The sequence below is a fragment of the Charadrius vociferus genome, unplaced genomic scaffold (assembly GCF_000708025.1).
Source record: "Charadrius vociferus isolate BGI_N301 unplaced genomic scaffold, ASM70802v2 scaffold535, whole genome shotgun sequence".
NCBI classification, from domain to species: Eukaryota; Metazoa; Chordata; class Aves; order Charadriiformes; family Charadriidae; genus Charadrius; species Charadrius vociferus.
The window spans coordinates 298602-323127 of record NW_009648542.1 but is presented as its reverse complement, the minus strand read 5'-3'; the positions used below and the strand labels follow the sequence as shown (position 1 = coordinate 323127).

Genomic DNA, 24526 nt, shown 5'->3' with positions numbered 1-24526 from the left:
ACCCGGTTATGATTTCAGTAAGGGAAAACGCTAGTAAATTGCTGGTAATAAAGATAAACTACAATCATCTCAGACCCTGGAGAGACCTAAGGCCTAACCTGTCCATTAAGAAATCTAATTCCCTATCAGTGGAATACATCTTCAACTGTGTCATCTATCTTCAAAGTGCTGGGAAGGACCCCTCAAACAGTACACAGGAAAATCTCTATGCTGAATGCTGAAAAAAAGTCTTTCTCTATTCTAATGAAGATCTCAAAGCCATCAGAGAATTAAGCAAACAGAACTACACCGCAATATACGTTCAGTTTTATTGCTAACAATAAAAGTACTGGTATAATACTTCTTCTTCTCATTTTAGTTTTAGAAAAATAAGCCATATAATTTATACCAAAGCTGCCAATTCAAGTGTATCATGGTCAACAGGTGGCAGACAGAAATGTAACTTAAACAACTTTGATGATGAGTCACACTCAGTTCTGGCACATGTTCATCACACAGTACATCAAGCCTGCGTAAAATCTTTTCCCTTTTCTGATGGCACAGGACTGAGATGTACAAGAAGCAAATGAAAAGAACCGGAGGGCATCACCCAAAGTGTCACAAGGAGGTGGCATCCGTAGGAAGAGAGGAATCGTTAAGAGACTAGCTGGATTGTTAGGGGAGGTAGAGATACGAAGGGTTGTGTAACTATTACTTCTTGTTCTAGCCTCCACATTAGAAATAGCTTCCATCTGAGCGGAAGAAAGGAACATAGTAGTGGAAAGACAGTATTATGAGAAAGTTCAGACTGGATGGCAGGAGGAGAGGAAAAAGCAACTGCATTTCTGCTTCATTTGATGGATACAATGATGACTCACTTATGAGCAACCTTTGCTCTCTCAAAGCTTAGCTTTCCAGAAGTAATATCCCGCTGTTAAAATGCAATTAATTCTTCTGAAATACATCTGGGTGCCAAAAAATTAGATTAGATGGCAACTTTCCCACGTACCTCACAAGTATGTCCATCTGTATTTAGGTTAACAAACGAAAGCTGTGCTTTTTCTGTGTTCCCATTGCCTATCCAGACTCCTGCCTTCTTGCAGCTTTGACTGGCAGCCACCATGCACTCTGCTGTGGAGGTGCTGGGTATTGAAACATACCTCATCAAACAGATAAGCTCTGCAGAATTCAAGATCTCATAAACCTACAAAGAAAGCCACAGCATCATGGTAATAACAATGGCTTGTACGGTGATAAATAAATACGAAGCAATGGATAACAATGTTTTATGGAATACGGACATAGTATCTCAGCAGGTCTGTTCATTTGTATTACCAGTATTAATGAGCAATCTTTGTGCACTGAGCAACCTTACGTTGACACTTATTTCTCCATTAAAATTTCAGGAAGTCAATGGGTTTAAGGCATGTTTGACAATTTCCCCCATTTCAAAGAGCAATGCGACGTGTGATAACAGACAGTAGGTTTCAGATCCACACTGCTGCTCCTCCTCTCAGTGCATGGAACAGCGTAGGCTAACCGCACTGATACTATATAACAAACTCCTTTTTGCATAGCTCTAGTAAAGACCATGAAGTAATCCAAATCCTGTTTTGTTACAATAACTATACAGCACCACAAGGAAAAAGAGCAGGCTAGAATAAATGGCTGATAGACTTGTACGGAACGGTTTATCCTGGATGGCAAGAGCAGGCAATATTCAGTGGCTGCTTCAGTTCCAGAAAAGAAGAACTGAAAAAAACCCTGTGCCTCTTACTAACTTAAATGCCCCATTCATCTTTAGGAAGCACAGCTTCATCTGTATCAAAAATACAAATAAATACACCAAGTAATACCTGGGAAGATGTTGGTCGTTCCTGTGGGTTTTCTTTCAAACACTTTTTAATTAAATTTTCAACTTTAGGCCACGGAGCACACCCATATTCTTTGACAGGATCTAAAATGTAAAATTAGATAACTTCTTCAGTTCAGAAATTAGAGTTCTGAATAACTTTCTTCTTATCTTAATTCATTTAACTTCTTACAGAGCTGCTCTAAGAAATATCATACTCTTAGGTAAAATGTCAGCATGAACAGCTTGGAATTGCTCATCTGCCATTAAATGCTAGAGCGTGAAATGTTAGAGCTAGAGTCCTTTTCATTAAAAACACTTAAAGCAAATGGATTTTGCTTTAACTTTTTTTTTAATGTCCCTGTATCTGGGACTGAATCACAGATATGTGTGAGTTGCGTTTTGAATAATGCTGACGATTGAAGGGCATGTCATTTCAGTCTGTAGTCTTTTCAACTCCTGTGAACATTTTTCTCCACATTTATTCTTCTGTGTTTGGGCAGAGTATATGGAATATGGCTGAACTTCCAATAAAATGTAGAGCAATTTAGATAAACAACTCCATATAGTATTTATGAGATATGGAAGTTTAAATCCCACTCAGTGCTCTGAATATGTATCTTGTGATGATAGGCGCTGACCTCTCTAAGAACAGATCACTCATGAAGAGTGGTGCCTGTACTGCATTTCCTTTTAGTTCATCATAATCCACAGCAGATATTCCAGTCCTACATTAAACAGAGGTAACACTAATGATAAATATCTGCAAATGAACACATCCTGTTCAGCAAATGACAGGCACTGTTTACTTGTGACCTCAGCCAGCCCCTTTTTTGGCGGACACAGATAAATGATGAGCATGTGCACACATGGAACTGCACTGAAAACTGTACTGAAACTAACATTTCTGATTACTTCGTAGGGCTTATAATACAGAAAACAGCCAAATGGACAGCTGCGCTCAAGAGATACTTAGTCATCAGTTCTTGCAATGGCCTCTTTAGAGAGGGGGTTTAAACCATCTGAGCTATGAATTGGACTATTCTCTTTATGGAGTAAAAGATGCAAGAACTCTCTGTCTCCCCTAACGGACAATCCATGCCAGATTAAGCGGTACAGCTGCTGCCCTTTCCTAGGTGAAGTCACTTTTCAGTCTTAAAGAATGTTTCATGAGTATATTCAGTACTGCAGGGCAAGAAATAAGAATGCCACGCATTAAACTTGTAGTACTATAAAACTTGAACAGCTCTTTACCCAGAAGTTGCCAAATACTGAGTTACACCATCCAGCTGACTACATCATGTCCAGCCTGAGAGCCTGGTTAATCTTCCTTCCAGCAGCCAACAACTACGTAGTGCAATGTAGATGGAATACGAAGAACCTGATGTAGCTGGGCAGGGACTTCACACTCTTACGAAATTAAAAGGGAATTCCTGTTTAAAACCTTTAGGGGTGGCTGGTCTTTTAAGGAAGTGGCACTTCTTTTTTTTATGAATAAGATTTCAAGGGTTTTTTTTTAAAGATTTTAAGATATGCAGCTTCTCTACAATGGATTTTTTAACACAATGCATCACGGTCAAAGAGCAGAAGTGAAATGGTGTTTATCTTAGTGCATGATACCACAGTAATACGTAAGGGTCAAGTCCAGACATAGTATTAGAAGGTGCCTTCAGCAACATCCATTTTATGTAGGCCTGGATAAAGTCCCAAGTATACAAACCCTCTATTTCTTTATAAAGTAAACCAGCTAGATCTCCTGAAATTGCAATGGAATTATAACCAATGTGATGCTGAATAGGTGCCTATTTCTCACTATTTCCAGACTGTGTGAAATTAGGAGAAACTTCTAAAAATTGCTATTATTTAGTCTCCTCCTCAGATGACTGTCAGATACAACATAAAACATGACAGATGTTATTTTTGGAGGAGGCAGGACAAATGGTCTGCTTTCATGTTAAGACTTTAAGAAGCAAGGCATACCTGGTAACTTTCCTTGTATTGCTAATTCGTCAAATTCATTTGGAAACTTCAAGCCTTCCATTATTCTACCTCCTCCTGTTAAAATGTCATAAAGCAGCAAGCCAAATGAATAAACATCAGCTTGCTGATTGTAAATAACATTTCCTCTGGCAACCTCCGGTGCTCGAAATCCTGCAAATAAATCATGTATTAATAGTTGCGATTCACACCAAGCTGCTGCCATCTTTATTTTTTTAAGAGCAAACACTTATTGATGAAAATGTCACAGGAAGTAAACCAGAACAGCACACGATTTCCGGGCTGGCAATAGTTTGCATGTGGCAGATCTCCAAAAATATCAGCAATCAGTATAAATGAAGGGGACAGTACATCAGTTACAGAGCTCCTGCACCACCACAGATAAAATAATTCATTTAGCAATGAATACTGAAAAAGAAGGCCAAGTCTGCAGTCTTTACTGAAGGCCTAACATTCAACACTTGAAGTCACACCCTCACGCAAAATTTCCAAGACCAAAAGACACTTTTCAAAGTTGTTGAATTCTTCAGTGCTTTAAAATGGATACTAGTACATCCCCTCTAAAAACAGTGCATGCATTTATTGCCTTTTAAAAAAATTAAGATCTACCTATGCATTAATGAAAATTAAAAAAGCAAATAATTTTAGCAGTATAATTTCAATATCACAATAACCACACCAAAACAAGACAAAAAAATTCGTAATTAATACATGCACTTTAATTTGTTCTCTTTATAAAGAGAACTCCTTGATTCTAAAGAGTATACTCCTTGATTCTTCTAAAAGCGGTTAAAACACGAGTAGGAAGAAAGGCCAAGGGGTATAAATCTGGCATCACAACTTGTAATACGATTAGGACTACATTTCATGATTTTGGCTATAGATTTGAGTTACTTCTTACAGACTAAATAAAAAACATATTAGCTCTTTTTTTTTTTTTACATAATGCACTGTGAAACAAAGCATTTTTCCGTACCTGGTGTGCCTTCAGAGGTTTTTATTCCCATTCGGCAACAATACTGGGCAATGCCATAGTCAGCTATTTTTGCAATAACAGCTGAATTGGGATATAGGGTAAAGAGCAACACATTGTGGGGCTTTAAATCACGGTAGATGATCATTGCTGAATGCAGGTACCTGTTAATCAAAAAAGTATTTATTGAAAGCATTCATAATTCAGGGATGCATCTATACACACACACTGAATGCATTATTCCAACAACAGTAAATCGTGCTTTCAAATGTTAAATACCGTGTTAAAAAATGTCAAATATTACCATACCAACATTACACTGCCTTACTGGATATTGACTTTAGAACTGTTCTGAAATACTATTTACTGGCACATAAACATTGAGGTATTTTAGTACCAAGTCTTATCTGAAAGGTCACTGGCAGTTTGAAAACTGAATCTTAGAAGCTTAAGCTTCATTGGTCCCTGAGCTCCTTTCCAGGTTTTGTGGTTTTACAGTCACACTGCTACTCAGAATGTTCCTGAGAACAATGATGGACTTTCAGAACTTTAAAAATGCACTAAATTAATTTCTTCAACATTTTAATAAGAAATCAACAACCACGTAGAAGTTCCATACAGAGTTCTCTCTATTTCTCTACCTATATGAACACCACTTGTTAGCACAAAAAAAACAGGTAACAAAAGTTTGTGTTATATATCAGCTAATCAATCATAAAAATCCAAGCATTTGTTTGACCCAGAGAATACTCTGCTAGAGATATAAGAAAAGATAAGCTTTTCATTTGCAGTATATCCTACTTGCAGCTGTATCCTGTTTTTACAGCAACATAGAAGTCACATTTACCTTAAGCCATCAGCTACATGTAGAGCAATCCTGTGCTGAAGTGTTCTAGTTAAACTTGCATTGTCTTGTTGAAGCAAACGATCGAGAGATCCTTTAAGGGCTAATTCCATCACCAGCATCCGGGGACGGATTGCAGCAGCCAGCAGAGACACTAAACTGGGGTGATGAAGGTGACAAAGCACTGCAAGCTCCTGTAAACCGTAAAATCAGATGAAATACTGGAAACAGCATAACCTCCGTAGCTCTGAAGTAAACTCAGAAACGTTTTGGAGTGAAGTCTTGCACTTCACTTAAGCTTTTTAAGGTCTTCACTAGGGTTGGTATTCCAAGAAGAGTGCTAGAGAAAAAAAGGTGGTATTTCTTACTTGTCTTAGAAGCCTGAGGGAAGTATGTTTATTGAAAATCTTTACAGCAACCTCTTCTCCACCATAGGATGCACGGTACACAGATCCAAACCCACCATCACCTTTTCAAAGATAAAATTGAAAAGAATATTAAAAACAAAGGGATATCAACCATTTCTCAAAAAATAAATAAAAATAGCGGAAAGGGTCCCATTAAAATGGATCATCTACTGTGTTAAGCTTCACGATCAGTAATCTGAACACATAAAAAACAGTGTTCAGCACACAAGTTAATGGAAAATCAAAACTCAATAACCTGAAATTCAGCACACCATAAAAAATGCGTTTCCACAGAAAAGAAATCTCTAAAATGTTTTCCATGTGTTGCACAACTGACTTCAACAGATTTGTTTCCATAACCTCCGTAAGAAAAACATACCAAATAATGCTTACCCAAGAGAAATTCAGGAGCTTCATCAAATTCCAGCTCGTCGTTGTTCAACATAATATTTCTAGGCAAATCAGCCAGTATCAGATCAGGAGCAATCTGAGCTATTGGAATGGTATGTCTTGGTTGATCTGGATTTACCAAAAGGTCACCTAAGAAAAATAAATGAGACAATTAAAAAAAAGGGGGGTAGTCATCGTTCAAAAGGGACTGAAAGGTACATGGGCCTCTGTGAGTGCATATGATCAATGTACCTAAAATTCAATTAATATATGTGTGTGTCTATATATATATAAGCACACACACACAAACGTACATATATATGGAACAGAACGCTAATTAAGTTTGCCATTCAAACTTAATGTATCTTACATGTTTAAGTATTTTCAAGGTTCTGTATATGTACCAATCAAATGTGACAGCAACTGTTACTATGTAACAACACCAAACTAACCAAGAGATTATTTTTCATGTCTATAAAAGGAATTCTCTTAGTATGTAGAATGTCATAATGAATACTGCCTTTTAAATTACTGTTGTATGTGGTCCAAACCAAAATATCTAGTACCAGTTTTACTATGTGCTGGATTCAGTTCCATGAATGAAGCTGCATTATCGATATCATAACAAAGCGATTCTTTTCATTATTGCTGTTTATACATGACTATAAAGAGTGGCTGCAATATGTCCCATATTCTATACTTATACCAACAGCACTTACATAAAAAAATGAACAAGTTGCTTTTGACTTATACTGTAACTATTTCTTACAGAAATAAATCATTTTTAAATAACGTTAAGTACCGACATGTTATAAAGGGGTTGTCATATAATATTTATCTGCATACAGGTATACCTCTAACAACCTCAAATGGCACACATATATACCTTCTTCAGCTTTTTTAAGTAAGTCATCAAGTAGTATTTTCTGGTGTTCTTCACCATCCTGAAAGCTGTACAGAGCCCATTTCTTCAACAGTGTTTCCCCTTCACCACATACATCTATATCCAGCAAACCTGGAAACCATTCTTCCATAAGAGAATCTATGTGATCCACAACTTGCCCCAGAAGGATGCACCCTTTAAGAAACCAAAAGAGGAAAATTACAGCCTCAATCTGCCATACTTGTAATTACAAAGCTAAACTCTACATTCCAAAGGCAAGAGCTCAACAAACCAAAATGCCAAGCTGCAATCAAACTGGAGCAAAAATCAGGCTCAGGAATAATTAACCTTTTCTGCAAGAAGGTGCCGTAATTTTCAAAAAACTGTCTGGGTTGTTGTCAAGTACTGCTGATTCCACTAGACAATAAGCTTCAGGAGACCAATTCAAGTAGATGCCTTGTCTCCAATACATTCTATTAGGACGAAGAGCTCGCTCTAAAAAATACAAAATTAGATTAAAAATCTGATCTCCAATATGAATGTCGCATTTTAAATTACATGGTATAATTCATGGTACTGAAAATACTTAATAATGATTGTAGGTTTATGCCTACCCAAATAACAAACAAAATAAAGGCCACAACTTCACAAACAGAATAGCCCCAAAAAGCTGAATGTATGTCAAATGGTTTTCAGTTCTATAAGACATATCCGCAAACTCAGTATTTAATCAGATGGTAGGTCATGTAGCAGGTGATGCATGCAGGCATTACAGAAATGCTTAGGTACACTCAGGTTCAAATACAGAATATTTTCGGCAACATATGAAAAAAAGTCAGTGATTTAAATTTTCTCTCTCTCACACACACGTGGAGTATTAAGGTGTGACTGGAATTCTATGCTCAGGAGGAAACTGAATGCCAGGAGACCAGGCAGTTATAAATCACATTTGTAGAGCATTAGCAATGCATATTTTTCATACTTTACTTGTCACCAGTATTCATAAACCAGATATTAAAAAACCAAAGATGAATGAAATTGCAAAGTTCAGCAGATAGATCTCATGTCAAAGCATGGAATTACTAGAAAAAAATTAATGACATACCACCCCCCGCTTCTGATAAAAGCAAACGTTTTAGACTTTCAAGGGAGAATCGATGAACCTGAAGAAGAACAGTTCGTTTTTCTGTGGGGAAGACATATCCTTTCCTGTATTCCTTGTAGAGGCAAATGGCAATATTGCATAAATATAAGGATTTCCTCCATCTCTAGCATCCGAAAGAGAGAAATAGGCAGCTTACAACCTTCACTTTCTTTTTCACAAGTCTGTAAAGATCAGGCACTATCTAGATATTTCCAGTTTACAAAAATGACCACTGTTCTTTTTCTCACATTTGTGAAGTGGCCAGAAATTAGCTAGAGCAAAACAATGTTGGGGATTAGAGCTTTAACATACACGTGTTGGCATTCAAAGCAAACATGCTCACTATTACTTTTTAAGATAAAGATTTGTACCTCTTCCTGACAGCATGTAAGGTGATATTTCAAGCAGCCTGTTGATAAGCCTGGACCAAAATCCCATAGGAAAGTACGGCATCTCATAGAGTCTGATGATAATTTCTGAATTCTCACAGTGGGGAAGCTCTATAACAGGTCTGTGATCAGACAAGCTGAAAGAATAAAAATATTAGACAGTATTTAATGATGTTCTTTATCCAAGCTGACTGATGACATACATTATTTATTATGTAAAATGTATTATTTATTAATTAATGAATGAATGATTCAAACGATCAGGGAGCAGACAGATAACGCATGTGCTTATTCTGCTTGCTTATGATAAAGTGAGGTTCTGCTGTAATTTAAACCCAACAGAACCTCGCTAACAATCATTACATATCAAATGTAAATGTGATAAAAACCTGAGACACATATACGGCAGGTAAGACATTCAGATGCAATCTTCCTATCTCAGGACTTTGAAGAACATAGAGACTCTAATCAATGCAACCATGAAATACTCTCTCCATTACGCAAAATTAGCATTATTAAACACATTACGGAAATCTGTAACTGAGGCAGAGAAATTGCTTTATCTGAAGCAGGTAACAGAACAACTGCATTCAAATTCATAACATTTTTTTGTCGCCACATCTAATAACTAAACTGTTTGGAGGAGACACTGCTTCTGAATAACTTGACTGTGGTTCTCACTCCAAGCAAATCAGCTATAGAAATTAATGGTTATCTTTTATACTGCAATAAATATCTTTAATGCTGGCACACTGTGATGTAAAGCTAAATTATAATCTTCCTGCTGTAGTCTCAAAGCACGGTAACTGTAGAAGAAATATTATCCTCATAAAGCCTTTTTATCATTTATAGATTCCATTTACCCACCACGCTAATATGATGTAAGCTTTATCTGCTACAAGATCAGCTTAACATGTCTGTGAAAGTGTACACTAAAATGTAGTGTACTAAGTATATAACATGCTTTCATATACCAAATTGCTTTAATGGTCAGTAAAACTAGTTAGCCTGATGAAAGGTTTTTATTTTGATTAATGTCTATGGCTCCCATTTGTGGGTTTAACTCTTTGCTTACCTGCTTGGGATTAGTAGCTGATCCTCTCCTAATGGCAAAGCAATCTGAAACTTTTCCAGAAGCTTAAAGTATTGTGACATGTAGATCTTAGGGAACTTGCTCTTCTTTAAAAGGAATTTTTCCACATCTGAACGCTTCACAATTCCCTTAGGATATTTAGAAAAGCCTTCCACTTTCACCGTCAGAATCTTTCCAAAAAAGTAAAACAATTTCAGGGGTACAGTCATCATTAGATTGCATTTTTCTGACAAACTTTGTTCCCTGAAATATTCGGTAGCCTATTATTTAGGAGGGAAAAACCAGACTCCCTTTCACAGTGAAACCAAGCATTTCCATAATGCTAGCCAGCAAGACAGCAGTGAAAAAATTTAACCTGTCCAAGCCACTACTGTGCCACCATTCTTCAGTAGCTTTCACTGTTCCATATTATATGGAATTTTTTTCTACAAGTTAATTTGTGAAAGCGTTCTCTGAAAGGAGCCTACATACAGGGATTTTTCATACTGGCACTTCACACAAGCATACTGGTACTGACAACATGATCTTCTAGGTCTTTTCTCACTCTTAATCCCACCAGCTTTAAAGGCTCAAACTTACATTTTTGCCATCCCATTTCCTGCACTGAATGAAAGGTAAAGGTTCAGAGGTTAGGAAATCTGAATATATACAAAAATTTTGAGAGTGTTTCTAGATCAACATATCAATGATGGTTTCATTTAAGCACTCAGTCTGCTACCCCCCGTCCCACCACGTGAATTCCTATCACTCACTTTCCTCTGCCATCAGTACCAAGCATACAATGACCCTTCTTCCCCCATTCTTACTACTTTAATCCAAAGTTCCAGCTTTCACTTCAACCTATCACAATGCACTGCAGGATTACTTTGCATCTCTGTTTTTTTTCTATTCTACATGTAATTTTGTGTCCAGTGTAGTTTAAATGATATTGGACGTTACAGCCTAAGAACATAGAACCACTGAGACATACGGTTGTCTAGAAAGCAAAGGAAACAGAAAGAGCCAGGTAAACCAATCTGGGCCCTGAGAAAATTCTAGATCATAAAACAGTAAAGAAATCATGAAGAAGAACCACCAAGTTACAATGGCTTGAGACAGAGGAAAAAATTCCATGAATGTAGATACAAAAAGTAATCAGAGTCTAACCTGTGCCATGATTTTACATAGCCACTTCGGATCTACAAAATACAGGTCTCTTAGCTGCAGTGCTGGATCTTGAAAATGAAGGAGTACACCTGCACAAAGAATATTGTAATTAGCAATGCATTTCTCAAGCTCCATGTTAAGCAAAATAAACACCCCACTCTGGGCTGTTTTTCTTATGTGACTTGACATAACCAATTTGAATAATAAATACAGCTATTGAATTTATGTCAGTATCTCAGGAGAGCAGAATGTAACCATGATTTGTTCAGTTTTACCTTTATTTGCACATGTTTTGTTAGATTTGTAATCTGACCTGCGTTTTTGCCAAGCAGCTACGCTCTGTGTTATTATTCACTCTTATGAAGTCTGTACAGCACTAAGATAAGCTGTTACATATATCCACCTAACGGCTATTCTATTAAAGCTATTATAGCAATTGCATCTTTTTTCAGAAAGTGTGCTGTCTAATCAGCACGTATGATGTTTTCAAGGAGGGGTAAGGTATATAAATTGTTACAGTGGTGATCCTTTATATCATGGCATTCCTTTACGATATAGCAATCTGGATTATAAAACTAATGTTACCCAAGCTCAACACTTTGTGGCAACCTTGTGGGAGATTTAAAAATGTATACAGGCCTGTCTCTTGCAGATTTGCAACAAAGGGCTAGCAAACATACATCAAAGGTAATATTTTACCTGATTCATTCAGAAAGTGAATTGCGTGAGGGAGTTCATTTTCATCCAACTGTAACTGGCTTTCTTGCACCAGTTCCAATAAGCGTTTCTGATCAATCACAGGAAATTCAACTGGGACATTTTTACGTTCCAGCAAAATTCTTTTCTCCAGCTCCAGGTAGCTGTCAGGAATTAGCTGACCAACCACTGGCTGATCTCTGATCTGTATAATTAACAATAATAATCTTAAATTAATTAATTTCTTCATGTGAAATGCAGACAATAAGACTAAGATGTAAGGTGGTTATGTCCACTCAATAGTAGCAGCAAGAAGGAACAAGAACACTCATTTAGTGACTAAAATATGACTTCTGAAAGCTAGATGTAACTAACTCTTCTTTCAGAATTATAATATGAATGTCCTTCATAAATGAATACTCAAAGAAGAAATTATTTCCATATTACATGTACATAAAAAATAAAAAACTATGTCTCCTGAGAAGTTAAAAGAGAAACTTTTATTTGAAGTTAAAGGGAAATATTCACTGTATGAACAGATGATGTCATACAACTCAGGTTAACACAAGCCAATACGCACATGAATAAAAAAAATGATACCTCTTGTAATCTGTACTATCTCTAGACATATCTTTAGATAAACTGGGGCGAAAAGGGCAGTAGCTCAATTAAAAGTCTCCACTGCTGATAGTCAGTGGACAAGAGGGGAGGAAGAGATAAATTTGGCCAGGTTATTGACACTTAAGGGAAACACAGTCGGGTGCTTTGCTCCTGTTTCCTGAGCCTGAGTCCCTTCCTGGAGACATCCTTTGACCTTCAGTATTAGCTAGCACCTGACCAGGTTTTTCTCTCTCCATAGGTGCTGAACAAATAATATTTTTTGAGGAAATGGGAAACAATTTTCCTAGCATTTCCAAATTGGCTGCTTAGTTTGCAAACTTTCTCTCAAAGAAGTTAAACACCAATGCACTGTAGCATTTTTATGTGTCAAAAATGTCATTAGTACCTTGTGAAAAATGTGTCATTTCAAAGAATCAGAGCGCTTGATGACAATGTTGAATACTTAAGTCACATTATCTAACTTCTAAGCAGGTACACAGTAACACTCCTTTCACAAAGTGTCTACATTATTCATGGAAACTATCTCCCTTCCTTTAGGCTGCCTTACATTTGTGTAGAAGTTTAAACATCAGTTTAACTCAGAATCTCAAGAGACGCTAAAGGAACAATTTTTAGGTACCTAAGAGTGAAATGTTTTCAAAAAGCAGAGCTTCTCCTGAGTGTTGAAGAAGTATGGTGAGATACAGGGCTACATATACCTTTACAAACATCAACTCTATTCATGCCTACTGGATGTATGAGAAGTGGAATTAAACCATTGCACATGAATAGGCCACCTCACTGCCACTTAGCACTGCTTAGCTATTCCTTGAACTGTGGAATGAAGTTAGGTAGATTATGGACGTGGCTAAGCTGGTAGTTTCCAAGACAGAAATATGAGGTCTGAGCACTCTTTCTCTCCTTTGTAATACCACCAGTGCGAGGCTGGTCATAAATACAACATTTGCTCTATAAAATCTTCCAAGTAGTAATTCAGAAGAAATTTGCACTCTGCTATTATTTATGAAGTTCTGCCATTGACTTCAGTAGCACAGAACATCACCTTTTCTCTTTAATGTGTTATGACACTATAGATGTGTGATAGATGTACTCTTGTTTGAACTAACTGAACTTTGGTACAGGCAGATGTTCAGCAAGTAAGACTAACTGAAGTTAATCCTATTGTGTGAGGCTATCAGTGAGAATACAGCACCGAACCCCTAAAAATTATTTGACCAGAGGCTAGGCTAACAAGCGGCTGAAACTGCATTAACAAAGCAGAAAATCTACAAATCAACCACTATAAACATCTGCAGCCATTAGGGTCTCCCTCCATAGCAGCTGGCTGTGTAGCGGTGATCTTCCCTCGACAAGAGACGCCTCTCAAGGTTACCCCTCGAGGCTGAGAAATCCCTTACCTGACACCAGACATCAATGGGTTGGTAAGTGACATTTTTTGCATGCATGTAACGTTTAAGATACACATAGTAAGCTTACGTGACAGTCTTTGTATCCCATACTAACTTTAAGTGCAGTAAACAGTATTGACCTTGAATCCACCTGTACTTATTAAATATTTTACCTACTACATTTACTAATTAGAACTCAATAAACTAACTACTAGTTCAGATCTGTTTGAGTGATCTCTGACTCTTCTGCAACAATATGATAGATAATGTATAAATAAAATAAGTTAAAAAATGTATGTTCTTTTTGCTACGGATTGGATCCTGTCTTACTGTAAGCTCCATCCCTGGGCTATTGTCTTCATACTTGTCATTCACACTTAGACAAAGCTTCTTGCTGTGGCTAAGGAGACGGCAGGGAATGAGTGGTAGGGATGACTTTGGAGACAAAAGAACTAGAAGTGCAGATTCTCCAGTTTAGGAGGATCACTCAGTCCAAGGGGTCTTCTTTTCCTGCTTTGATTCACTTTCCTCTTTCTAGGAATAGTTTCACACTATGTAAAATGAAATCTGTAAATGGAGAATTAGTTGGCTTTCAGAAATCACAAAATCTTATTTCCTGGTCCCCTGAAATCTTGCAATACTTATTGCAATTACATGTTGCCATCCAACAAAAACCAGGTTTTGATCAGATTTCTTTGTAAGAAAAAGATGGACTACTTTTAATTAAATATTCTATTTATGGCCCCAGTGTTTGAAAACAAAACTTTGCTGAGATTTTTATGTCGTTGATTTTTTTGGTAGAAAATGAAATGAAAACAAAACTGGCGATTTTCCTTCATTATTTTGCTGTGTGTAAGATTTTACAGAAGACTAGATGACTTTGCTATCACACTAAAAATGTATTTCATTATGTGTTTAATTAACGTTTAAAACCATATTTACTTAAGTCAAGCCGGGATGTTTTCAATAGTACGAATAGTATGTAGCTTACTTTGAAGTGAAGACTCTCCTTTATTATGATTTTCCGAAGTCTGATAATGGAATCGGATTCTTCTGTAGCATTCACAAAATGATAATCCTGGATTGCTGGGAAGCCTCGCTTATTCAATAGCTCTCTAGTGATTTTACTCATGCAGGCCTTACGTTGCATTTCATCAGAAACATCTAAATGTGTGCCAACAAGAATGACGGGGGATGTAGAAGCTCGAGCCTGTTAGTAAGATCCATACAGTTGATTAACTCAATAGTGAATGTTGATGTTATTGTTTTACATCCACATAAAATGTGAGCAATTTAGTCAAAACAATCAATACAATGAAAAAAGCAACTGGTTCTCCCGCTTTAAATACACGTCTTTTAAATAAGTTTGAAACCTGAAATACTATTTCATGTCTTTATTCAGAATAAGTTTAAAGAGCGATGCCATTGAATAGCCTTCACTGGATAAGGCAGTAAAAGTGCATCAGTCTATAAATATGAAACATATTTTTAACATACAGAGTGCAGTCTATTTCAAAACAGAAATATTAAAAAATCAGCTTTTTCTAAAAGGAAGCTGTATAGATTTGGATTTCACACTTTGCAGATTAATAACATTGTCAGTAAAATAACGGGATAACTGTATTTTTCATTAAAAATGCCCAACAATAGAAAAGCAAAGGGTACTCTGCTAGCTGTCATTGGAACAGGGCAGCAATGAAACACCTGCAAGTATTGCATAGCAAAGGAGAACACATCAGAAATGGTCTTCATCAACACTAAACTGACTGTAACCCTCTGTCCTGTATCACTGCTCAAGGTGAAGAGGAAAAAGACAAGTTTAGCAAACAGGATCAGTATACAAAACCTTTATGTAATTGCATTGCCCAGCCATGGCTAACCGTCATACAAAAGGAAAAGAAAAGTAATGCTCACCACGGGGTGATTCCATCAAATGAAAATAAAACACTTAGAGCAAAAGAAAAATATATAGGCAGATTCTCAGACCAATTTCCCTACCATAGTCCTGGAATCATTCATATTAACAATAGGATGCTAAGCATATCCTTAACAGCCTGACTTCAAGCCTGCATCTATCAGTTTTAAATTAGTCAAATTCTGATTTCCCCAGGATTTACAAGGGCCTATAAGAAAAAGCAGATTTAATTTGTCATCCCTTTATTGCCAGAACATACAAAATATTCTTTTGCACGACTCTGTACCATTTTAAGTACAAAATGGTGCTAATCATGTCTCTGTATGTCTACAAATATTTTCATATCCAATATATGATGTATTTCAGCTCTTGTTTCATCTTACAATTTTTATTTGCTGTAGAGCTTCTTTCCTCTACCCCCCTCTAAAAATATTTGTGGTGAATTTACTGTTCACCAACAGCTCCCTGGAAAGTGGAATTCCATTCTGTACATATTTATGGCTTACCTTGATGTTAAAAAGCCACGGCTTCATAGCATCCACCTCTGCTTGTCCTTTGCTGAGATCATAAACAGCAAGATATAATGCTCTTTGGGTCATAAAATGAGGATGGGTACTGTAGAACTCTTCTTGTCCTGATGTTAAAAAATTTCCACTGTTTAGTACTTCCCTCATTGAACACCTTCAGATCACAAAAAGCCAGCAGAACACTTATTCTCAGATCACAAATCCACAAACTAAATGAATGCTTACAGAAAACTATCTAAATTAACAGGAAATCTGTAAGAACTATGAATTTTAGGCAGGTACTTTGTAATAGTTCATTCACTGAAGCGTAGTCGTGAACTATGTAAGCCAGTTTTAAATCAAGAAGTCTAAGATTTAACAACTGGATAAACATGGCTGTTGCAAAGACAACTTAAAATGTCATGATTCTTTTAAAACTCCAATATTGAATTTCTCCCTCACTCCTTCCTTCCCCCTTCCTTCCTTCTCCCCTCCCTTTCTCCTATCCTTTCAGCAACTTGCAAATAAGACTCCCAAGTTCACATGATTAAGCACTTAAAATCACAACTGAAGCTGGACATTCAGCTTGAATGCTGCTCTTCTGTGCCTACCCATGGTGATACAGCCTGTATTTAAATGATCATGGAACAATGTTTAAAAATAACTTTTCCATAGCCTAAAATACCCCTGAACTTTACAAGTGCTTCTGGAGTCCCCCAAACTTAGAAAGTTTTCCAAAAGCCCAAAGTTCAAAGATTTCTCCTAAGCGCTTTGTCTTCTGTGATCTTACGGAACAGCGATACTGTAGAGCCTAGAGAGACCCAGACTATAAAAGGGAGAACCAGAATTGAGTAGAAGATGATTCTTCTGGTGATTACAAGCAGTTCTGTTCTGAAGTGACAGTTCTGAAGTGACAGTTCTAGAGTGCTACGGTTGAAATGAGTGGTCAGACCACATTTGGTGATGAGAAATTCCTGAGGTCTTATATTAAATTTGAGGGATTAGCTGCCAATTTACAGAATTCACTAATTTATAAATGGTTACTTGACTTTTGGTGTAAGTTTGCATGATTCTACTGTCCACAGATAGAAATTTCCCAGGCTGACTCTAAGAATAAGTAATGCATTGTGTTAGAAAAGACAATAGTAAAGGACAATAAGCCCTTGAAATACCTCCAAAATCCCACACATTTAATATAAGCTCTTTCTTCATTTTGCCTTTCCCTTGAATGATCCAGTCTTTTACATCAATGCCTACTGTAGCTTTTGGAGAGCTCAATTCTGTTCGTTTGCATTTCATTAGTTGTTGTAGCAGGGTAGTTTTCCCACTGCCAGTGTTTCCAACAATCATGAGCTTCATTCTGTTATAAGGTACAGCCTTCTTCAGTCGTTGTTGAAGAAATCTGCCATAAAAAAGTTTGCAGAACTCACAGGAATGTATAATCAAGAAAATTACCAAGAGAACAAGACCAAGGAAAAATCTAAACCCATACCATTTTCATCAAAATTTCAATATCTGTTTGATATTACTGGGATTTTAACAGTCTATTCTAATTTCTGATCTGAAAGTTAAAGCTTAATTCAGAATTTGTCCTTTTCTTTTTTTTTGTAATTACCAAAAAACATGCTCTGTGCTTGGTAAGCACCACTTATTGCATGGTTTATAGAAGCATCAAATTCAAGAAGTAATACTTCTAAATCACTACAATCTATTTTATGTGTGTGTGTTGATTTGATATGATATGATATGATATGATATCTTCCATAGAGTAGCATGCTAGATTTCATAGGAGAAACCAGCACATCTTTTCAAAAGGATATGTTATTTTCTTAATGTTTACTGCATATCCCAAGAAAGCAAAACAAGAATAGTCAAGAACAAAAGGGCAACAAACCTGATAATGTCTCTGGCTTTGTATCCCACATGTTTGAAATCTAAATTAAGATGAAGTCCTTCCAACGGAAGATCCCAGACTTTGGACAGTCTTCCCATTTCATCTGGAAAGAATCTCAAGTCGGGATTATGACTTACATCCAGAGAAGTCAAGTTCTCTAGGAAGCCAATCTGAGGAGGAATCTAAATAAAAGAACATTTAATGGGCAATTAAATGTAAAAAAAAAGAAAAAAAAATATGAGCATGAATACATTAAATATTTAACAAAACTAGGTATTATTTTTACCACTGCAGTTTAACTTTTTTAATAAACAGGCCTAATATCCCACACTAATAGACAAAGGGCCTCATAATGAATTCATTACACAAACGAATTATATGACATATACCATTTTACTCATAGATTTACATTGATATGAGAGGTGACATGAAAATCAAATGAACATTGAAAAATGGCATCCAATTGAAAAGTGATTTTCTTTAGGTAGAATGTTACACTTTACCTCCTTTAACTTGTTGTGGGACAGGTGTAGCTTTTCCAGCCTAGACCATGCACATGCTTTTTCACTCAAGTCCAAGATGTCTATTTGATTATGATTAAATAACAGCTCCCTTAAGTTTAATGATTTCCAGTGCATTGGTCCAGGCAGGCTCATGATCTTGTTTTGGCTTAAATCTACTGATCGCAAACTAAAACCGTGAAAATAAAAGAGAGAAAAGTTAGCAGATGGAAAAAATAAAACTGAGATTAACTGGAACTGTATTCATTTTTAATAAGTAAACAAAATGGATCAGATATTAGAACCGACAGTTTTCTGACAGGAATGTAGATAGAAGAAGATAGAGAATTACTACTACAAGCAAAAGTAATTAAGATTATTATAAGTAGGTCTTCATTACCTCAGAAAAAAATTATAAGAAAATACAAATAATTGATTCAGTACAATATTCTTTCAATGTCTGTGAATTAAATTGCCTGGCCACGAAAATAAACATCCACACTGTAATATGTGTAAATGTTTCAGACAGTAAATTAAAGAGTCACTTTAAATAAGTGTACATATTGTGATAATAGTCTACTTCCTTCTTCTACGATTTGCAGACATGCATGGCTCTGTTCAGAGTAGTAGAAAACACAGATAAATATGGTTCACACTCCCGTAGTGCAAATACTCAGTAATTCAATAGTAAACAGCATAGTTAATATACATTTATACCCAGGTAACAGAGAATAGTTGAGCTCAGGATTCCAGGAACAAGTGAGTGCAGGACCATGGAGTTCACCGTTACGTGCAATGTCTAACTTACTTGAATAAATGTATTCAAAAAGTTAACTGCAATCAACATAATACCATTATGTATTTTCAGGTGCTTTTCTATAAATTTCAGATTACAATAAAGCAATGGGGAACTTCCTGGTATTACCAACCTTCCAGAACCCAAGATTTCACTTACAAACTATGGAGCTTCACTAGGTGATCTGAACTGCTCTCTTTCTTGCTCCTAACTTACGACACTAACATCAGATGGTATGGATACTTCACTCTATCAGAATGTTTCTGTGAATATATGTTTGTAAATACATGTATGTGCATGTATGTGCATAAATTATATAGGTTAACTACACATGTATATAAGAACTAGATAAAAAAGAGCATTTCATTTTTGTAAGTCATCTGTTGGACAAATATGCTGTTTATGTTACTGTGGAACATGAAGCATGCAAAAAAATCCATGCAAGTCCTTATTGGTTTGCGTGGGCTGGGAGACGTAGAACCTGAAAATTGCACCTTTTTCAACACATCCATTAAATTTGCTGCTGTGAAAATAAACATTAGCATGCTGAAATAGTGTAATATCATGTTAGTAATGATGTGCTCTATGTAGAGTTGATTAATGTAAGTTCACAAATCTGATAGCACCTCCCCATGGTGCCTTCAGCACTCATATCTACCCACATCTATCAGATAACTGATCTGATCATCCCTTCCAAGCACTCCTTCCACAATCTGATTCAAGTGACCCGTTAAGGTCAGTAACTTCTATAAAAAAAAGCAGAAGTCTGATTTTCACATGAGTAATGCTTTGAAGGTATAGCAAAATAAATGTCACATGCATTTTTATCACAATTCCATCTAGAGGAAGTGTCATTCTTTGAGAATAGATATCTTGTGATATTTGGGAAGTGAAAAACTAATCTCAGTAGCCTTGTGCAAAAGTTTGCGGAACCTCGTGAAAAGGAAAAATTGCCATTAACTTTTTACTGTTGGTTTCAAGAAAATAATATATTAATTCTGGTCTTCTAAGCAAGAATTCTCAGCTTCAGCAGTCAAGCAATATATTTTCAGTAACAATTATTCGAATCTGAGGAACAGAATTTCTCAAAATAATGAAGAAAATGTGACTGATTTGTCTTCAGTTAAAAGCTACTAAGTTTTGGATTTAACCCGTTAAAGATTTCCTGAAAATCAGTAAAACATGCAAAATTTTCTGCTTAAGAAAGGTCTTGCCATCAGATTTTCTTCATCAAGAACTTGACATTAACTTCAATAAATAAAATAATAACTTACTGTGGTAGAAGAAGAATTGCTTCTGGAACATTAATAAAATGATTTTGGGATAACTTTAAGCTTGTTATGCTGGATGACAGGTCAGGTATTATTTCTAGAGCAGAAAAAGAGGTTAATCCTATTACTTTTCAGAACTGTTTAAATTATTTTTAAGACTGGAGTTTTTTAAAATCAAAGATAGACTAAAAGGTCAGGCTGTCCTCTTCTATACATGGGTCTTTGTACAAGCTACCAAAGGCAGAATCGGAATCTTTTTTTGCAGCTTATTTAAAACTAAACTCCCAAAATGAAATTAGTTTAGAACCGAGGTAATGTATTGGCTTTTATCACATTACATACTGTTATACTTCATCTCATATTGGCATTGAACACTGAAATAATCTTACTTACACTTTACTGTATTGACAGTATACATAACATCCCCATAATTCACCCAGTGAGTGATGGGTCTTATGCATATAAAAATGACTGTAGTGGTTCAGTTGTGTTTAATGCAGGTATAAGAGCTACCTTCTAAAATACTGTGACAATAATCTCAAAATGGAAGATTTTATGTCTTGAAGACAGAAATGAATTCAGACAATAACTTATGAACTCCTGCAGTATCATTAAAATGTCATTTATATAATTTGTATTTTTCATAGGTAAATTAATTTTGACACCTTTGCATAAAGTATGCTAAGCCACTGAACCACACTCTGAACTCAATCAAATTGCTTAAACACCGGGTTCTAGTGAAGGTGATCTGCTCTGTGGCACCTGAGCTATCTGCACATGGCTTGGACATACAACACAGGAGCAATGGAAGACCTACTTTTTCTGAACCAGCAGCTGTGAGCCAAGTGGGATACTTCAGGGCATCACAAATGACACCTGCGTCTAGGCAAGTGAATCAAACATTCTACCTTATTCAGAAGACAATGCTGGATATGGTGTGGTAATACTTAGAATTGTAGAATCATTTACGTTGGAAAAGACCTTTCAGATCATTAACCCCAACGGTAAACCTAAAACTGCCAAGTCCTCCACTAAACCATGGCTATGCACCACATCTACATGTCTTTTAAATACCTCCAGGGACAGTGACTCCACCACTTCCCTGGGCAGCCTGTTCCAATGCTTGAGAACCCTTTCGGTGAAGAAATTTTTCCTAATATCCAATATAAACCTTCCCTGGCACAACTTGAGGCCATTTCCTCTCACCCTATAACTTGTTTCTTGGGAAAAGAGACTGACCACCACCTGGCTACAACCTCCTTTCAGGTAGTTGTAAAGAGCGATAAGGTCTCCCCTCAGCCTCCTTTTCTCCAGACTAAATAACCCCAGTTCCCTCAGCCGCTCCTCACAGGACTTATTCTCAAGACCTTTCACCAGCTTCGGTGCCCTTCTCTGGACAGGCTCCAGCACCTCAATGTCCTTCTTATACTGCGGTGCCCAAAACTGACCACAGTATTTGAGGCGGGGCCGCACCAGCGCTGAGTACAAGGGGACAATCGCTTCCCTAGCCCTGCTGGCCACACTATTTCTGATACAAGGCAGGATGCTTGTATATGTATTTCACTACAGTACAATACCTGCATTAGTACTAGATTTGCAAGCTAATTGTGAATTATTTCCTCTGCCTTGAACCTTCCCCAACAATATGTACACTCAACCATTTTTACAGCATCCACTACCAATGTGAAAACAAAATGAATTACACCGTCAGATCAAATGTCCATCAAACCCCATTGGAAGTATACTGCTTCCAACAGTGACCAAAAGCTGATGGTTAGGGAACTGTATAAACAAGGACAAGCATATATGGTATTCTCCTTTACTGTCCTCCCAAGACTCCAAATACTGGTGGCTGAGAAATTTTGTGACTTGGAATGGTTTCTAGAAGGTGGATCTTATTTTCAGATACTTACCAAGAGCATTCATCCTGGCGTTGAACTGCTCCAGTTTTGTACAGCCCATGAAGACATTCTCAGCAAGGGATGAAATATTGTTCTTACTAATGTTTAAAATTTTCAGTTCTTTCAAGCATATGGGTGAACACAGGCATGAAATTTTGTTTCTATGATAACCAGAATAATAATAAAAAAATAATCCATGTTTTATTTAGAAACTATTAGCTAAAAAGTGAAAGTAAAGGGTATTGATCTGACAATGCTGTCCTTACACTGGTAAACAAAAATAAGACTTTGTATAAAGACTGACCAGTCAGCAAAAATACTGGTACATATGGCAACATGGAGTTACATGACTGGTAATAAGATTGTTTTAATTAATTTGGAGAGCAAATATCAGAATGTACTACAAGGTCTCATTTCCTGATTACATACTGCAGCTTAATTCCACACAAAGAGGACTGTTGCATTTGTGAGTAGTTCTCTCTACTAAAGAGATGTGTTTGCAGGATTATCCTCACAGAATGACTATCAATCAATCAATCAAAAAAAAAAAGAATGGAATTCCACACAGGGGATACAATTCAGGATGTATATATGATGTTCCAAACAATGTATTCTGGGAAGAATAACACCAGAAAGAGACAAACATCCTGAAAATACAGAGATAAAAGAACCACGGAGCACTTTTGCAAGGGTAATACTGCTAATAAAGTTCAAAATAAAGCTAATGAAGAAATGCAACAGGATTTTGAATTTAAAATATTGCTTTTGTAAATTTGATTCACATACTTAATACTGCTTGCTTTAGTTACATATGTTTTTACCTTTATTCTCTGTGAACTTCTGTGTAAAAAGTATCACCATCTTACTTAAATTCTGGGAGATGAAAGAGACAGTATCTGCAGTTTACATGGCTATCAATAACAGCATTCTTAAGAATTCCGTATAGGTATGAATTATCTCACTCACGAATATGATAAAAAGTGATGGTAAACAAAATATTACATATTTTCTCAGCTTTTGTAATTTAAAACATATCCATACCAATAAATGCAACTCCATGAATCATACTTCCAAAAAAACATTGGTGAATATGAAATACAGTGGAAACTGTATCCTGTACACAGAAAACCTAGTTGAATATGTTAGACAACACAGACAGTCCTGTGGCAGTACAAAAATGCCGAACTACAACATTTTTAGTGTGTTACTGAAACTGCAATGCCACTACATTCTACCAAGGCCCACAGATATTCTCATGTACTTTGTAATACAACACTGAAAACTGTAACAATTTACACATTGGGAAGATAATGTCAGTGTTTCACTGCTGAATAAACAATCCTTTCCATGCTATAACCTTCATAATTCTGGATGACAAATACTATTTTCTGTTGCGTTTGTTATGCTACATTCCATTTACTAATGCTACTTACCCTTCTAGCAATAGCTGTTCCAGATTTTCAGCAACAGTTGTAAGAAATTCAGGAATGCACACGAGTTGATTGTATGAAAGATTAAGTTGCTTTAGAGTGGGACATCTGAAGTACGGATCCAATGCAAAGGAAGGTCCAATGTCATTTCGAGAGATATCAAGATTTGCAATACAATTCATTTTCAGTAAATAAGTCGGAAAAGAAGTAAATCGGTTACTGTGCAAATCCAAGTAAGTCAGGCATTTCAAGTTCTGAAAGAAAAGGATAATTTGTTTTTAAATAGTGAATTGAAAATATGAATTTATAGCTTTTAAATTGACTTATATTTCGTACAATTTATTAATTTCCTTATACTTCTCTCACTAGGAAAAGTAGCAGAAAATAGCAATCATACCAAAGTAACCCATAATATTTCTATTACAGAATAAAATATAAAGCATTCTTCGAAATTAATTAGCTCACTTTGATAAAATTTAACAGATATGAATTGCGTGGAGTTCTCGGTTC

At 36.3% G+C, this 24526-nt stretch overlaps 1 protein-coding gene across 1 annotated transcript in view; it reads right to left on the bottom strand.

Annotated features, from left to right (window-relative positions):
- Positions 1-24526, bottom strand: part of LRRK2 (leucine-rich repeat kinase 2) — a 164138-nt gene that overhangs the window by 9466 nt on the left and 130146 nt on the right. Inside the window, exons 25-45 of the mRNA XM_009885946.1 lie at positions 24020-24270; positions 22599-22747; positions 20689-20782; positions 18622-18808; positions 18119-18300; positions 17397-17626; positions 16225-16352; positions 14795-15013; positions 11798-11999; positions 11099-11187; positions 9935-10122; positions 8842-8996; positions 7675-7821; positions 7330-7521; positions 6447-6593; positions 6015-6115; positions 5650-5840; positions 4806-4966; positions 3812-3982; positions 1836-1936; positions 989-1183 (exon numbers count right to left, since the gene is read on the bottom strand). Coding sequence (XP_009884248.1) covers positions 989-1183; positions 1836-1936; positions 3812-3982; positions 4806-4966; positions 5650-5840; positions 6015-6115; positions 6447-6593; positions 7330-7521; positions 7675-7821; positions 8842-8996; positions 9935-10122; positions 11099-11187; positions 11798-11999; positions 14795-15013; positions 16225-16352; positions 17397-17626; positions 18119-18300; positions 18622-18808; positions 20689-20782; positions 22599-22747; positions 24020-24270 — 3480 coding nt within the window. The remainder of the gene's footprint in view (positions 1-988; positions 1184-1835; positions 1937-3811; positions 3983-4805; positions 4967-5649; positions 5841-6014; positions 6116-6446; positions 6594-7329; positions 7522-7674; positions 7822-8841; positions 8997-9934; positions 10123-11098; positions 11188-11797; positions 12000-14794; positions 15014-16224; positions 16353-17396; positions 17627-18118; positions 18301-18621; positions 18809-20688; positions 20783-22598; positions 22748-24019; positions 24271-24526) is intronic.